Source organism: Oncorhynchus masou, chromosome 15 (genome assembly GCF_036934945.1).
Source record: "Oncorhynchus masou masou isolate Uvic2021 chromosome 15, UVic_Omas_1.1, whole genome shotgun sequence".
Classification (NCBI taxonomy): Eukaryota; Metazoa; Chordata; class Actinopteri; order Salmoniformes; family Salmonidae; genus Oncorhynchus; species Oncorhynchus masou.
Window position 1 is genome coordinate 25,861,990 of NC_088226.1, and position 18,463 is coordinate 25,880,452.

Genomic DNA, 18,463 nt, shown 5'->3' on the forward strand with positions numbered 1-18,463 from the left:
ACTCTGAGATCATGTGACAGATCATGTGAAACTTAGATTGCACACAGGTGGACTTTATTTAACTAATTATATTACTTCTGGAGGTAATTGGTTGCACCAGATCTTATTTAGGGTCTTCATAGCAAAGGGGGTGAATACATATGCATGCACCACTTTTCCATTTTTTATTTTTTAGAATTTTTTGAAACAAGTAATTTTTTAAATTTCACTTCACCAATTGGACTATTTTGTGTATGTCCATTACATGAAATCCAAATAAATTACAGGTTGTAATGCAACAAAGTAGGAAAAAAGCCAAGGAGGATGAATACTTTTTCAAGGCACTGTGCGACTGACATGTACGTGTTCGTGAGAGACTCACCTTTCCACAGAGGGGTTATTAGTGTGTAGCTCAAACCTTTTGGATGCTACAGACAGAAATTGGCAGATCGGCTGTAACTACTTCAGATAAGTCCCATGACGCTTGTGAGGGTCGTAGAGCAAAACGGAGACCACCATTGTGTTCATGAGAGTCTCAACCTTTGGATGCTACAGACAATGTTGTGTTTTGGGATATCTCATGGCCTGACAAACACCACTCTGTCACCTTTCACAGCAAGTGCGACATCGGCTGATGTGGGGGATTGAGTGCAAGATATCTCTATCTTAAACGGACAGATTTTTATTGGGATTTTTTTATTCTAATTTGATTTCCTTTGGGGTGCAAACATTACATCTAGGGGGATAAATTATTGTGACTATGAGAATCACATTATAATGAAGAGAAAGGGAAGGCGAGACATGGACAGAGAGACAGGAGAGAGGATAGATTCTTTCACGTTGTCTGTTCTTATCTTACGCTTACCTGTTTTATCAGCATCCACCTTCACCCCTAAGCCTAGTGTGTTTCGTTTCTGTTCTCTCTGGGATCACTGCTGTCCTGTTATAGTCAATAGACTTTCACAGGAGGGCAATGTGTCTCCTTTTAGTTCTGTTATATTGGACAGGGAATGGAGGTAAGGGATTCAAACAAGTTTATCAGCAAACCAGGGCTTTTAAGCTGCATTTCCGCCATGTTTTGGGGGGACCAATAAATCAGATCTTTTCACAGCAGCACGGTTTGGTCAAAATACCAATTAGTGAAAAAAATATAATTGGGGTGGATGTCTAAACACAGTGATATTGTTTAAGAAACTGGTCTTACACTGTATTTCTATGTGTTTAAAACACCAAGGCACTGATGTATACACTAAATATAGGTCTTTACATATTTTGGAAATTATTATCATTTATTGTATTTTCATCTTGAGAACTTTAAATGTGTATACACATTTAAACGGTATATATTCGGTATATATTCTCCCTCTAGTTTGATTTGTCACATGTATCTACTGTAAATTGTTATTTTATTGGTTATGAATTCCTCCCTCAATGGGGACTTGTTTGTGTGCTTCTGTGTTTACACTTTACTGTTCAGAAGTGTAATAACTAAATCTGTTAAAATTATTAACCATATCAGCCATAATATAAAATACTTCTAACTTGTCATTTTCTGTCAATAGAAATATTCAACATTAAATAAATATTTAAATCACACTACAAGTCTTGTTTGATATCATCCCTTGGATAAAACGGTCAAGGTGGGAATAGCTCCAATACTGTACCTGAAAAAGAGGCAGATACTGTAGATAGTGTAGTAGGGAACATCGCAAGAGGAAGTGTCCTGAGAATGAAAATACACCTCTGAGGAGTTATTTACATACACAGCTCTGATAAGCTTTGTTGCCCGCTGGGGCCTCCGACATGGATGTGTGTGTGTGCATGGTCATCAGTGTTCCTGATTCACACACAAGCACATGCATACTACACACCAACACAGACACACTGCATACTATACACACACACACACACATACAATACACCAGTGGCGGTCTCTGCCATTTAAGATGAGGGATGATGATTTTGTTTTATAAATGAACATGGCCTTATTTCTATCATTTACATTTACATTTAAGTCATTTGGCAGACGCTCTTATCCAGAGCGACTTACAAATTGGTGAATTCACCTTATGACATCCAGTGGAACAGCCACTTTCATATTCCATTCACCCAGTTCAATGTAACATCGGTAGGTTTAAGTTACTACATGATACTCAAATTCTCTCTATACCCATCATGAGGTTGCTACAAGCTAGCCTATGAATGTTTACAACGTAGGTGCACAGGTCGAGAGAAACACTTTTGCCTGCATCTAACTGATCTAGGGTGTAATCAGTAGAGATACGTGGGTAAAATCCCTGGGGAAGCCAATCCAGGAAAAAAATAGCCATATTACAACCGATGTGTTGTGATAATTGCGTTGTTTGCTCTATAACCTGTTAGTTCATATACCGTGATATTTAAGACCGAGACAATAAGACACAGTGGCAGAATAAATTCAACCACACATTTGTTTCAGAGCAACATCTCTCCGGTGAAGTCCACAATTTCTTGTCAGTTACATGACCTATAGCATGGTCAAGTAAGGTAATGTTTCAGACATTTTCGGACTACTAAACTATTGATTTAGAAGCATAGGGTTATCGCAAGTCAAAGAAAACAGGATCTGCCTTCACTATTCCAGCACCATCTAATCACCTATGCCTAGTCTAACATAGTGACAACTAAAAGATACTAAAAACTACTGTCCAATCAATGTAAGCTAAATATGTGGCTGTCCATGGTACTGATTTCTTGCGCACAAGTAGAAAAAAAACATGTTGACTCACCCTACTTGTAGAGAAACGCCAGTACTATCCTCTTTCATGTTGCCTAAACTGTCTATGACACTGTCATACAGTACACACCTGTAATTTTTGTTGTCCTAGGCTACCTGGCTAAAATACTTGCTCGCAAGCCTAACTTCCTTTCATGGGCAACGATAAACCAGGCCAGCTAATTAACATTAGTATACTACATCTAGCTACATGTTTAACCTCCATCCTTAGGCCAGGGGCACAATGTATGAATTTATGGTTGGATCAGAATCGCTGCTATAAATCATTGGCCAGTAAGGAGAATCAAGTTAAACCACAAGTCCAAATCCCTATCTCCATCAATGGTTAATTTAGGAAAGGGACGATTCTAGCTAACTAGTTAGCCACTGGAGCGCAACACAACGAGATGCAACAATTCAAGTTGTTTTCTGTCAATAATGACGTTTGGCCTGTGATGTGATTGGTCTGAAGCAAAATCCAAACTGGCTCCCCTTGACACGTTTTTTTTTTTTTGGTGCGCCAGGACCATTCACAGTTGAGCTCACTGTTTAGGTCAACATTGATTGGCCATTATTTATTTTTAGAGGCCAAATGCTCTCTGGCTTCCCTTGCATTCAATGCTATGGGCAGCAACAATGTAATACTCTTTCTGACCAGACAGCATCAGCTAAATATACTACACATACAGACAGAGGGGCGCTGTTTCGTTCGCTCGGATGCTTTCTCCGGTGAGATATGTTAAGCCCCTAGCAAACAGATTTTTTCTTGTTACATTTTTTGGGGGAAGCATGGCTGACCAAGTTACTTTTTTAAATGAGCCCTGCACAATACAAAACACACATCAATAAAAAACACAAAATACTAATTACCAAAAATGATCATAAAATAAATTAAATAAAAAGTATTCACTTAGAACATAATCTCTCCTGTGGACAATGTTCTGGTATTATATTTGACGAGGTTGAAGCGCTTCTGACACCATGATGTGTACTGCGCATCAGAGCACAAGCAAATGGCTCAGCTTCAAATGTTAATTTTGTTAATTTTGTTAAGCTTCAAATGAATTTTGTGATACCCGAGCCCTACCTGTAAACCTAGTAATTGATTTTAAAAAACAAACCTAACCCGAATTATAATCTCGGGGACCATCGGGCTCGGATAGCAGAGCTCTACACTGCGTACTACACAGCCTGTGACTGTGTGTTTTTGTTTTACACATGTTGGTTACAATGTGTATATTTGTTGTATATACAGGGTGCATTTGTAAAAGAGACCTAGGTCTCAATGTCTTCCCTGTTAAAATAAAGGTAAAACATAGATGAAATAAATAGTGCACAGCTACACACTGCATGTCCACTCGTGTATACCACACACCCACACTGCTTTTGAGAGAGATCAGACTCTCCTTGAATGAAGTAGCGAAACTAAGAACCTGAATATGTGTATCCCCTCAATCAAGAAAGAAGGATATGAGAACAGGATTCATAATACGAGTTTCGTCGGGCAGTGGAATGATGCAGTACCTTAATGCAGTAGATAGTGTCCATCCCAAATGGCAGCATATCCCCTCTGGGCTCTGGTCAAAAGTTGTACACTATAAAGGGAATAGGGTGCCATTTGAGATGAAAACATAGATTCAAGATGCGATAAGTCCTTGTGGTTATGAACCCGTTGAGTCATGTCAGTGCATTCATCAAGAACAGTCTTCCATCCAGAGGTATCCAGGGCCAGAAGGCAGGAGTACATGTTATATAAAAGGAGTTGAGTGGGCTGCGAGTAGAGCCCTCTCACAACCAACCTACACAAGAATGTTTGTTATATTTTCTATATTACACAGGATATAAAAATGTATGGGTAATGGTAACAGCTGTATGAAGAGGAGCAGCTGTGTAAAAAATACAAGTTCAGAGCCATATTCTATTCACACAGTATTATTTGATTTTTCACTAAACATGGCCCAGTCTGGGTTGAGGCAGCTGCCCTTTTGTTCGCTTCATAAAAATGAGTTCTCCCTTCCCACTGGGAGAAGTAGCTATAAGATATTTATTCATGTGTAATTTGTCACTGCACACACACAGGCGTACACAAACACACAATTACTCTCATTGAGCTATGGCTGCCTAGCAGCAGGCTGAGAAACCTCTTCCTCACCCACCCACTCATCTCCTTCTTACCTGTGCTGGGCTGTTGTTCAGTCAGTCAGCAGCCCTGGGATCGTTAACACAGAGGAGACAAGTAGGCTGCAGAATGGAGAAGACTCTAGGGGTCATTAATAGCAAACAAACAAACTGGTCAGATGCATGCAGACATGAGTCAGCATTATGTTGAACGCTTAAAGGCCCCATCTGTCATTTCAATAGCATGACTGTTTTTGGATGCAGAGTTTTAGATTAGCAAGAAACTGGTGCTGCAAATAGTCAGTATAGGAAAAATAGAAAGATCAATGTTAAAATAAAAACCTTCACAATAGCTTTTTAGTTACATAACTCAGTGATAAACAGCAGGTTTCTGTGGACTAGAACCCCAGTGAAGACGTGTGTGCCCTGTTTGAATGTATAGATAATTACATTTACACAAATAAGACATGGTTAGGAATGGGACAGACCACCTGCAAATAATTACCTAGCGAGTCCCCATGCATCTCATTGTTACAGCTCGGTCAACACTTCATTTGTAGGTCATACATGTCATAGATAAAGACCAAAAAGTGACTATAGATTACCTCTAGAAAGACTGCAGTTACATCCCAAATGGCTCATATTCCTTTTATAGTGCAATACTTTTGACCAGGGCCCATGTCAAAAATAGTGCACTATACAGGGAATAGGGTGCCATTTGGGACACACATTGCCTCTTGTTTTCCGATAAAAAAATTAAACAGTGTGGTTGAACCTCCTGACCACACATATGATGGGTCATAGATTACGGCCCTAACCTATAATGGATAACTTGAGTTGTTTCCATGGAGACAAGATTCCAAACAGACAATGAGCAATGGGGAATTCCTGGTTCACGCACAGTAGTCCGTTCAGATAGAAATAGAACAGAACATTTCTGACAGAGTACAAGGAATCATGTCAGCTCTATTCATTACATTTCTACTGCATCTGCAACATTTCACATGTTACTGTTTACTTCTTCCTGAGCAAAAACGTCCCTGCTTAACTTCAACTGAAAATAAAAGGCTGAGTCTTGATCTACAGAACAGAAACTTCCTGTGAATCACTACTAGTGTTCAAAGTTACCCTTGAATGACTTAGGTACATGAAGGCTTGAAAAGGTACATGAAGGCTGGAGTACATAGAGATTATTCCCATGTAATTCTATGGTACAGTACCCCCCTGAAACTATGAGCAATGAAAATATTGGTCATTGAGCTTAGCGAATACAGTCCAGTCAGCCAGCCTTCACGAGAAATCACAACCACCTGTCCAGTCTCTCTCTCACTGGGCAACAGGGATTTACTGTCACCATGACAACACACTAGACAGACCTACACAACATCAGGCATGTTCAAAACTGTGGCTACAGTCAAGCTGATTAAACAGCAGAGTTCATCCATCCACAGTCAGTATAAGTTATTATATAATCTATTATTTCTGTATAGCTGTACAGTCACTTTGTCATAGGGATGACAAAGCAGGGGAGAGAATTTTTTTTTTTAAAGTGGACAAAGACAGATTTTTAAAAGGTTTGTAAATATTTATTTTCGGTTTTTGAAAGTATATCAACAAGTCCATGTAACCTGAGATGTTCGTAGATTCTTACACAGGAGAAGCTCTAAACAAACCAGCTAGAAATATCTAGGTCCAGCCGGCTGCATTAGTTGTTCCCCAGGCCAAAGATCCTCAGACAACGGGTCCTTTCATGTCTTGTAAATCAACCTTTTTTGGGATTGCAGATGTAAACAGAGGGTGCCAGGCTGATTTATTTAGGCTTGGGGACATCAATAAGATATGTGGATGGAGTCTGTTACGTAGGTCTAACAAAAGAAAACCCCTACCTTACCTACTGCCCAACCTCTACAAATAGCTCCCCTATAGATTAACTATTGGCTATACAATTATTAGCTCCTCTGCATTGAAAACAAAACCACACCTGTCTGATGTGATTTTAGAACTAAAGAGTGGTGAAACAACTATCTCTGTACAAATATTGACAAACGCAATTGAAATACATTATTTGAGCAACAAATATAACAAACAGCACCTGCAGAAATGTATGGGAACCGTATGCAGTTACGATGTTACATTTTATTCAAAACAATACCACATTCGCTCCAGAAACAATCATTATTATTGCTAATAACATAACAAGAAGCACCCCGATGATGTTTCTGTCCTGACTACCACCTAGTGGGAATGGCAGGCGCAAACTTTTCTTGCTCGGTACAGCAGGGCCGTAAATAATACAGTGCCTTTGAAAGTATTCAGACCCTTTGACCTTTTCCACTTTGCTATGTTACAACCTTATTCTAAAATGGATTTAAAAAAAAAGAAGAATCCTCAGCAATCTACACACAATACCCCATAATGACAAAACAAAAACAAGTTACATTTTTGCAACATTACGAAATATTAAAAAATAAAATACCTTATTTACATAAGTATTCAGACTCCTTGCTATCAGACACAAAATTAAGCTTCAGGAGAATCCTGTTTCCATTGATCATCCTTGAGATGTTTCTACAACTTGATTGGAGTCCACCTGTGGTCAATTCAAATGATTGGACATGATTTGGAAAGGCAATACCTGTCAATATAAGGTCACACAGGTTGCCAGTGCATGTCGGAGCAAAAACCAAGCCATGAGGTCTAAGGAATTGTCCGCAGCGCCCCGAGACAGTATTGTGTTGAAGCACAGATCTGGGGAAGTGTACCAAACCATTTCTGCAGCATTGAAGGTCCCCAAGAACACAGTGGCCTCCATCATTCTTAAATGGTAGACGTTTGGTAGACGTTTTGGAACCACCAAGACTCATGCTAGAGCTGAACGCCTGGCAGGGGAGATGGGCCTTGGTCAAGGATAGATAGAGCTCCTCTGTGGAGATACGAGAACCTTCCAGAAGGACAACCATCTGAAATATTTGGCCTGAATGCCAAGAGTCACATCTGGAGGAAACCTGGCCAAGCATGGTGGTGGCGGAATCATGCTGTGGGGATGTTTTTCAGAGGCAGGGAGACTCGTCAGGATTGGGGCAAAAATGAATGGAGCAAAGTACAGAGAAATCCTTGATGAAAACCTGCTCCAGAGTGCTCAGGACCTCAGACTGGGGCAAAGGTTCACCTTCCAACAGGACAACGACCCTAAGCACACAGCCAAGACAATGCAGGAGGGGCTCCAGGACAAGTCTCAATGTCATTGAGTGGCCCAGCCAGAGCCCGGACTTGAACCCGATCGAACATCTCTGGAGAGACCTGAAAATAGCTGTGCAGCAACGCTCCCCATCCAACCTGACAGAGCTTGAGAGGATCTGCAGAGAATAATGGGAGAAACTCTCCATATATAGGTGTGCCAAGCTTGTAGCGTCATACCTAAGAAGATTTGATGCTGTAATTGCTGCCAGGTTCTTAAACAAAGTACTGAGTAAAAGGGTCTGAATACCTATGTAAATGTGATATTTAGAATAATTTAACAAAAAATTGGAAACCTGTTTTTGCTTTGTCATTATGGGGTATTATGCATAGATTGATGAGAGAAAAAACAATTTAATCAATTTTAGAAAAACTCTAACGTAAGAAAATATGGAAAAAGTCAAGGGGTCTGAATACTTTCTGAAGGCACTGTATGTAGTTCATTCCATCCAAACGGATGGAAAAGTTAGAGGTTTTAAAGTCCCCAAAGAGTCATAATTTAGTCCATGTCAAAGCAGTCATGCATTGCCACAAGAGAAGATAGTTAATACAGAAAACAGTGGCACTGACAGTCAGAAGTACCTGACATAAATGGCAAGGCCTGCAGGTAGGTAGGAAGGAAAGCTACTTATTCAAGGAGAAACAGTCCATATGTGCAGAGGTGGTCTGGTCCTTTCAATACCAGTCAAAATCCATCCCAGTGTCCACAAAAACTCACTGCAGATTGGGAAAGGAATATGAACTGCTTGGTGATCAGATGAGCTAACCCTTGTCCCCTCCATGTGGTTCCACTTAGATTTGGTGCTTCATCTTCAATGCAGCCAAATTCCCCATCATTCACCCTGAAATGTGCACTTGCTCACTCACCTCAATTGAATTAAAAAACATTGATTTAAGCACAGGCTACAGGGGTTTACAGACTTTCCACCATATGTCTTACACCAGTCCACACAATTTAAAATGTGTCTCTATACTCCAGCATTTGGATTTGAGAAAATGTTTGTATCAGGTGAAAGTACAGAACGTCACCTCTAATTTGAGGGTACTTTCATATTTATCTGATTTACTGAAAATAGAAAATAAAATGACTAAGTGAGTAGATAAGATGTTTCTGAACACTTCTAAATCAATCCTGATAATGCCACGATTAAGAAAAAACAACAATCATGAATAATGATGAGTGAGAAAGTTAGAGGCTAAAACAAAGCATGTCAAACTCTCACCATTCCCAATAATGGGTGACAAACATTTTTTGGGGGTATGATCTTTGACCCTCATCATTCATTCCTAATCATGGTATAATCATGGTATCATCCACGAATGTAGAAGTGTTCACAAATGTAATCTATTCTTGCAATAAAAGTGAGTCAAACAAAATACATTATTCACAAATCACTTCATATTGGACAACATGTAATCTGAAAACACCAGAACAAGCTGTAAATGCATCCAACAAGTTTGTAGAGTCACAAGCGTGATGTAGTCATTGTGTACAAGGAATATTGGAATACTGTCACCTGATCTCAAATAAAAATAGCTGGAGTATAAAGTCACATAAAAAATTGCATCACTGTATTTGGACAGTGTAAGTGAGAAGTGCACACCTTGGGGGAGCAAGGCAGAGAATGGGACCACTGGAGTCTCACTGGAGGTTCTTCAGCTTCTCTATCCCAGTTGCTTTGGCCTCTTGCTGATGCTGCTTCTGTTTCTTCAGGTGGCGGTAGGCTTGCACCACCCGCTGCCTCTCCTCCTCCATCATCCTCTGCCTGGCCATGGATGGCTTGGCTGTGGAGAACTGGGTCTGGCCCAGCAGAGAGTTCAGCAGGAGACCCTTACACACACCCTGGAAGGGAGAGTGAAGGACTAACATTATTCAATAGTCTAGAGCCATTCATCTGAGCCTGTATTCACAAAGCGTCTCAAGGTAGGAGTGCTGATCTAGGATCATCCATGGAATTATTGCAAAAGTATGGTATGCAGCTTTTGTGCTACTTGATAAGGACGGGGATAGTTGTGATCTTGAGAATGATCTACCCATTTCCAGGCTCCCTTGTCTTGCGAAAATATTAGAACCATTGGACAGTCAATCTCACGTGACTTGGGAAATGGTAGTCAGTGTTTTTCTTTTTGGCAAATCAAAGAAATATGTTATTGCTGCCTTATTAGCCAAGAAATCATTAGGGGCTGACCCGTGTTTGCGTAAGTATGCATTGCCCCTCATTGCTGGCACAGTAGCACACTATCAGGAAATATTCCATAAGTGTCAAAAGCAGCTTTTGTGATAACACTCCATAAGGGCGGGGATAGTGGTGATCTCGATAATTATTGACCCATTTCCAGGCTCCCTTGTCTTGCGAAATTACTACAATCATTGGTCAACAACCCAAGTTATTTTCTATGTTATCCAATCCAGATTCAGACCCAAACATAGCACCACTTCGCCTACCATGCTCGTTGTAAATTATATTACAAATTACTGAGATAGAAAGAATTGTGCTGTCATGTTTGTAGACTAAAGCTTGATACTGTAGACCATGTTATTCTGTTGAATAAGCTGTCCTCCATAGCATTGGGTATTGATACTTGCCAATGGTTTCATAATTATATCAATGTCAGAACTCAGGCCATCAAAGTAGATGGGGTCAAATCTGAGAGCTTTGAGTTACATAATGATTATTATAATTTTTTATTTAACTAGGCAAGTAAGTTAAGAACAAATTCTTATTTACAAAGACGGCCTACCCCAGCCAAACCCGGACGATGCTGGGCCAATTATGGGACTCCCAATCATGATGCAGCATAGATTCGAACCAGAGATTGCAGTGACGCCTCTTGCACTGAGATGCAGTGCCTTAGACCACTGCGCCACTCTGAAGCCAACATAAAGAGGTGGCCCAAGGTTTGATACTCAGCCCATTACTGTTTACAATCTTATACTGAACAAAAATATAACTGCAACGTGTAAAGTGTTGGTCCCATGATTCATGAGCTGAAATAAAATATGTTACACACAAAAAGCTTATTTCTCTCATTTGAAGTCTGATTGCCAAGCATTGCAGAGGTTATTATTGGATCTAAACTTAATGCTAAATGCAAAACATGCTTTTTTCTAGGTCCCATAACCCAGATTTAAATAACATGTGTAAATGACTAGTTTGAACAGTACACAAATTGAGCGAGTTCCTTCCTACAAATATTTTGGTATCTGGCTTGATGACAAAACTGTCATTTAAAAAAAAAATGTCAATGAGCTGATAAAGTTCAAGGTTGTGTTCTCTTACAGAAACAAAGCATGTCTGACTTCTGTTAATAGGAAGGAAGTTGTCCAGGCTACTTTTATGTCTATTATAGTTTCTGGGGATATTATCTATATGCATGCAGCATAATATACACTTAAACTACTAGATGCTGTTTTCCATTGTGCCCTTAGGTTTATTACTGGTGACGGTTATAGAACTCACCATTGTCTTTTGTATCAAATAGTGGGTTGGGCCTCTTTGTATGTAAGGAGAGTAAGCCTAAGACTGGGTTTGGTCATTTGTAAGTCTAAATTGAATTAACAATGATCGCTACAAAATTTCTCCATGAGGGCTTTGTAGATAAACCAAGCACGAGACTGGGTTTGGCCCCGTCGGTCTCCACAGAGTTGGGTAAAGCTGCGTTTATTATTTTTGCGGAATATTTATGTGGAATAACTTACAGGACTCAATGAAATTAGATGTTCTGGTCCATTCAGAGTAATGATCGGAGACCTCAATGTTGATAAATGTGTCCATTTCTTAATAGATTTGTAATTTTATGTACAATATTTATGCAGGGTTCATCTGCAAAAGAGACCCATGTCTCAGTACGACTTCTTGGTCAAAATAAAAGGTGAAATATATTCATTAGGATCTAAAAAGGCAAAACTGATCCTAGATCAGCACTACTCTAAGATGCCAGAGTGGTGTACTATGACGTGAGATAGAGGAGTTAGCGAGCTCACACTGGTCAACTCAGAGTTCAACTCGGGATAACCGGTGACACTAAAGTGGCTCACCTTTTAACCAGGCAATGAATCTGTCAGAATTAACCTGCAGTCTAAGTCAGGGCAAACTCCACTTACCCTGAATTTTTTTGTTGTTGAATTATTTAAACTTTTTTTATTAATTTAACAAGGCAAGTCAGTTAAGAAGACAGTCTTATTTACAATCACAGCCTATATCAGCCAACCCTGGGCGCCGCTGGGCCAATTGTGGGCCGCCCTATGGGACTCCCAATTACGGCCGGATGTAGCGACGCCTCCAGCACCGAGATGCAGTGCATTAGACCGCTGCGCCACTGGGGAGCCCAGTGCCTGAGCCGTGAGTTGAGGAACAATTAAATCTGATTCTCTCCCTCTCGTCATCATCCTCTTCATTTGAGGAGAGGACTAATTAAATATTTTTTTAAATTTAAACATACGTTTTTATATTAACATACGTATCACATTATACATTTAGTAATGACAAGATTCACTTGAAACTTCACGCATGAGCACACAGTAACAAGTTCGGCTTGAGCAGGCGACAGGTGCACGATCAATATCCACCTTCATAACATGGATAAAGCCTGAGCTGGAATGTTTAGCTAACCGATGCAGGCTAGCTTCAGCAAATCCAGAGTAATCTAGCTTGCATCGTAGTATACCCCTCTGGGGAGTGATATAATTAAAATGAGGATAGCTCTTTTTACATACTCGCATGCACACACACTTACCTGGGGCTTGATCAGTGCCTTCCTGGGCTTGATACTCAGAGTCGGCGGTGCCATGGCAACTTCTCCAAAGGCAACTTCATCTAAAAGTTAAGGGATAGAGAATAAGATGGTGGCAGCATGTATACATCTCTAATTACCTGATATGCAGCATGCTCTGCTGAAAATCCATACATACCTATGAACATGTCGTTTTCTGCCTTCTCTTCCCGCCTGTCCAGTTTCTTTTTATGTAGCCTGTCCAGCCGGCTTTTATCATATCTGCAGTCACACAGGAGAGGACAAATGATTAAGGATGGACATTTTAGACTAAATACAAAGGCTTAATTTCAAATCACCCCTAACCCCTCCTCCCTAGATACTACTGTAGATCTGAAGGGGTTGGATAGTTTGTCAATTTTATTATCACATGGGGGCAAATTAACATGGTCATCATGCTGTAGAAAGCAGGTAACATCACACTTAACCTTAAACGTAGTCTTTGTTTGATGTGTTAAACTAATTGTTCCATTGATATTTTTTTTTTTAGATCCCAGGGGGGGCTTTGACAGTCTATTGTAAATCAGTCCGATAGTACCCGTGACACTATTTCAATCTGAAAGAAAGTTATGGTTTGAAGTGACAAATCCATTAGAAAGGCATTGGGAAGTTCAAAACATCAGGCAATAATTTTGTATGATCTTCTGTGCAGAAAAATAACATTGATGTTCTTTTTTTCTCCAGTTTGATGTAGTGCCTGGTCTTGTTTACTCTGTTCTAATGAGTCCTGCCCGCATTGTGGGCATGGTAATGGGAAACAGAAGACACACACATGTTCCTTAGAGTCTTAACTTTCAGTGATGTAGCTTAAATCGTTCAATAGATAGAGCTACGTGTCCGAAGAAAAAAGAAACTGCATCTAGCTGCTACTGACGTAACCCCGGTTCTATGAACCAAAGCATTTCCCCCCCTTCTATTTCAGTGTTTTTCTTGCAACCCCTAGTTTGGGAAACGCTGCGTTAAACCAACAAACAAAGTCCAAAAAGGTTTAAACAAAAGTCTAGGCCTATGTGAAAGGCGGGGCTAGGGGTTGGGTTGGAATTGAGGGACAGAATGTTTGTCTGGCTCCACTCACTCTTTCTTCTTGTCAGACTTGCATTTCCCGGTGCCAGCAGGTTTCTCCTGCTCCTCTAGCTCCCTCTCCGGCCGTCTCTCTATCTGGTTCTTGGTGAGGAAGAGGACGTGCTGCGCCTCATTGCCCATCCTCCGCAGGTACGTCTTCTCACTCTCCTTCTTCTTTCTACGGAAGTGTGGAACAGGGATATCTACGATTGTAGCATCCCCTGGCTTGGGTTTGGGAGCAAGGGCGATGGCGTCAGCTAATGGGATCCAAGTAAAGAATATAAGGAACAGGACAGAAAATGAGGAGTACTGGAAGACAGAGCTTCAATTCAACTTTTAAGAAAGGCAAGTCAGTTTTTACAAGTATCAAATACCTTCGCTAATACTACAGGCACTCATGTATAGGCCTAATCAAGGACTTAGAACAATATTAAAAGGTTAGAATTCCATGATGACTGACCTTTCCTCATCTTCTTGGCCTTGCTGGGCCCCATCTTCATCCTCTCCTTGCTTTTCATAATCTCTCGAAGGCGGAAGGGAATCTGCTCAAGATGATCCTTCTGTCTGGGCTTGCCATCTCGTTTAGGCTTCTTGCTAGAGGGGCAATTCATTTATAGAAAAAGAAAGACATTTATTTACTCTAAGTAAAATCATGTGTAAACAAGAAGTCATCACAATATTTGGTCACATGGTCATGCATTGACTGTGCACTACGAGCGGCATGTGCATCAGACGCATGTGCATGGACCATAACTGGTTTGGCGTTAAACAAAGTGCTCAAAATATTTGATATATTTTTGAGAAATAGAAGCTTGAGCATACAGAGAAAAGTTTGTCAACACTCTCGCAACATCTTTACTTTGGCGAGTTATGAAAGTATTTTATATCCAGTCACTTTAGCCGTCACATGGTGGCCCTGGGCCCGGTTTGCCAAAAGCATCTCAAAGCTAAATTAAACTTTAGAAACTTAGTAGGAGCATCGTTAAATCTCCCAAATCCATCATTACTAAAACTGCACATTATTTAACGGCTGCCTCAGACCACTTGTAGAACAGCTACTGTTAGTGCGTCGTTAGAAGGGCAAAAAAGCATCTATGGTCACTTTATACACAGAAGATCTCAGCTGAACATATAGATAAGCAACTTCATTCTCTCTGTGACCGCTGATAACTTCAGAACGAAGTTGACTACAAATACAAAGTTGCCAATGTCTTTGCAATTGTTACAAACAAGCAAAGGATAAAATGATGCTTCAAATGAAAACCGAGATGACCTTGTCCTATCGTGCTCTAGCGACTTGTGGCAGGCCAGGCACATGCACGCTGACTTCGGTCGCCAGTTGTAAAGTGTTTCCTCGGACACATTGGTGCGGCTGGCTTCCGGGTAAAGCGAGCAGCGCAGCCTGGCAGGGTCATGTTTCAGAGGGACGCATGGCTCTCGATCTTTGCCTCTCCTGAGTCCGTATGGGAGTTTCAGAGATGGGACAAGACTAACTACCAATTGATATCACAAAATTGGGGAGAAAAGAAAGGGGTAAAAAGTACCCCCCAAAATAAATCTGTCTGTTTAAGCTAGAGACAACTGTGTCTTTGCAAGGGCTGCGTCTCAATCCACTGCATCCGCCGATATCGCCCTTCCGCATCTGCAGTGAAAGGTGGCAGAGCTAGAGTGGTGTTTGTCAGACCATGAGACAAATCTGAAAATTGGTCTTCTCACAAAATCGTATGAAGCATCTGAACAGTTTGGTCTACAAACTATTAACACCACTCTATTGAAATTTGACTCGCAGGAACACAATGGTGTTCTGTTTTGCTTACAAGACTCATCTGAAGGTCTCCAGTACCAGTGTTTATTTAAAAAAAAAATAAAAAAAAAAAGAGGTATACAGTAACAGTCAAAGGTTTGGACACACCTACTCATTCAAGGGTTTCTCTTTTTACTATTTTCTACATTGTAGAACTAACACATATCATGTAGTAATCCAATTGTTTTTAAACAAATCAAAATATGTTTTATATATTCTTCAAAGTAGCCACCCTTTGTCTTGATGACAGCTTTATACACTCTTGGCATTCCATCAACCAGCTCCACGTGGAATGCTTTTCCAACAGTCTTGAAGGAGTTCCCTCATATGCTGAGCACTTGTTGGCCGATTTCCTCTTCACTCTGCGGTCCAACTCATCCCAAACCATTTTAATTGTGTTGAGGTCAGATGTTTGTGGAGGCCAGGTGCAGCACTCTCCTTCTTGGTCTCCTTCTTGGTCTAACTCTAATGAATTTATCCTCTGCAGCAGAAGTAACTCTGGGTCTTCCTTTCCTGTGGTGGTCCCCATGAGAGCCAGTTTAATCATAACGCTTGATGGTTTTTGCAACTGCACTTGAAGAAAATTTCAAAGTTCTTGACATTTTCCTGATTGACTGACCTTCATGTCTTAAAGTAATGATGGTCTGTTGTTTCTCTTTGCTTATTTTGGCTGTTCTTTCCATAATATGGACTTTGTCTTTTACCAAATAGGACTATCTTCTGTATACCACCCCTACCTTGTCACAACACAATTGATTGGCTCAAACGCATTAAGGAAAGAAATTCCACAAATGAACAAGGCACATTGAAATGCATTCCAGGTGACTACCCCATGAAGCTGGTTGAGATAATGCCAAAAGTGTGCAACGATGTCATCAAACCAAAGGGTGGCTACTTTGAAGAATCTCAAATATATTTTGATTTGTTTAACCCTTTTTTGGTTACAACATGATTCCATGTGTGTTATTTCATAGTTTTGATGTCTTACAATGTAGAAAAGAGTAAAAAGAAAAGAAAAACCCTGGAATGAGTAGTTGTGTCCAAACTTTTGACTGTAGCTCTGTCTATTAATCTGAGAGTGGTTACATTTCTCCAGGCCCATCACTCAGCTTTTTACCAAAACAGAGACGGGGCGACCGTTGTTATTGTTTCATCTGTAGATTATCAAGACATTAAAGTGTCACCAACAAAACGTTTAACATTAGGCCTATAGCAAATGCAGCATATGGCCTTTTCCAGTAGTGCTCAAGCATGCCATTCCATGAGCGCAGCATTTATTTTTCAACAGGAATCAATAAACCCAATCAGCCATCCATGACAAAATCATAAACAGAGTAGGGCTGCGTAATAAATCCATAGCTTTGGGGTTATGCGCAGGTAAAACAATTCAGCTATTCTATACTTCCACATTTCCAAGTCCTATTCTTGAAGATCAAGGCAGTATAACATTTATTGGAATTCTGATACATCTTTACATTAAAAACCAAGTCTAATTTAATCATACTTTATATGTAGAAAGCAATGGGTTAGAAGAAGCCTACATAACCAACCCATAAAGTAAAATGTAACATCCATATATGGCCAGCTATATAAACTTTAACATTGATTTATCCTGCAATAGATGTGGTTCAATTGTTAACATACAGTTTTGTCTTCTTCCAAAGCCTCTTAAGGGGAAAGTAATCTAAAAGTAACTGAATGTAATCAGATTACGTTACTGAGTTTGGGTTATCCAAAAATTACATTGATTACAATTTGACAGGTAACTAGCAACTAACGGATTACATTTATAAAGTAACCTACCCAACCCTGTGTGAGTGATATATATATAGTGTCGCCGGATGAGGAAAACGGCACTAGTGAAAACGGCCCAGTGAATGAGGCGATTGGCAAGAAAGCGGTCGCTTGGGGTGCGACCATTCTGGACTGGAGGGACCCCGGCCTCCTGAGTGCTCATTGCTAACTGGGTAACTAACTCTCAAGATAGCTAGCATGCTAACTTAGATAGCTAACAAGCCTGTAGGACAAAGAAGAGCGAACCAGCTGGTCAGCGTTACCTTGGATATTGCCCAGTCGTAGCACCTTGTTTAAATGCCTCTGCGAGTTTCGTCTGTTTATTTTTTCCCATTATCTTCTTATTATTGGTGCTTAATGAGCGCGGATTCCTTCGAAACAACAACACACGTGGGCTAACGTTGAGAAATTCTTCTTCTTTGGGGTTAAACTGCAGTTGGCATCAAATATGTTGCATTACCGCCCCCAACTGGACTATAATATAAATCCATTGTACATGTGATAAAAAGGGGAAAAATAAAAACCTTCCAACTAACCCTACACTCGTTAAAAATCCACTACCCCATTCCAATACTTTGACCCTATTGCTCATGCACCATGCCAATGGCCTGGAAGGATGAGGTACTCAACACACCCTCTAACTCTTCTGAAGTCAATTCTCATATACCCACTGCCGGCCCGCCTGTGGCGGCAGATAGCCTTTTCTGAGCTAAACTGACCAAGACGCACTTCCAACAACACACATAATTCTGCCCAAAACAATGACAATTTCTCTCAACCAGTGGCATATGGGGTTTTTAGGTGAGCGCTCATGCCGCCCTTTGATAAGCAGTGCCCAAATTGTCAAAGGCAAAATATTTTGCTTGTCCATTCCCAGCACGCCTCTCCAGGGTGCTGTTGGTGAGATGCATCTTTGAAGCGCTCCACCAACGTTCGTTCCA

The 18,463-nt window shown here is 40.5% G+C and overlaps 1 protein-coding gene across 1 annotated transcript; it reads right to left on the bottom strand.

Annotated features, from left to right (window-relative positions):
* Positions 1–6,416: 6,416 nt before the first annotated feature.
* Positions 6,417–17,937, bottom strand: ccdc137 (coiled-coil domain containing 137). Its single transcript, XM_064988914.1, has 6 exons — positions 17,786–17,937; positions 14,385–14,518; positions 13,938–14,181; positions 13,002–13,084; positions 12,827–12,906; positions 6,417–9,932 (listed from the first exon to the last, which is right to left on the bottom strand). Exons 1-6 carry the CDS (start codon positions 17,854–17,856, stop codon positions 9,732–9,734), a joined length of 813 nt encoding a protein of 270 aa, XP_064844986.1. The 5' UTR covers positions 17,857–17,937; the 3' UTR covers positions 6,417–9,731.
* Positions 17,938–18,463: the final 526 nt, after the last annotated feature.

Excerpts from the sequence above, each read along its gene's own strand:
- ccdc137 (XM_064988914.1), bottom strand. The coding sequence starts at position 17,856 with ATGGGAAAAAATAAACAGACGAAACTCGCAGAGGCATTTAAACAAGGT. Across the intron at positions 14,182-14,384 it reads GGCCAAGAAGATGAGGAAAG|CTGACGCCATCGCCCTTGCT; the intron begins GTCAGTCATCAT and ends GGATCCCATTAG. Across the intron at positions 12,907-13,001 it reads AGAAAACGACATGTTCATAG|ATGAAGTTGCCTTTGGAGAA; the intron begins GTATGTATGGAT and ends CTTAACTTTTAG.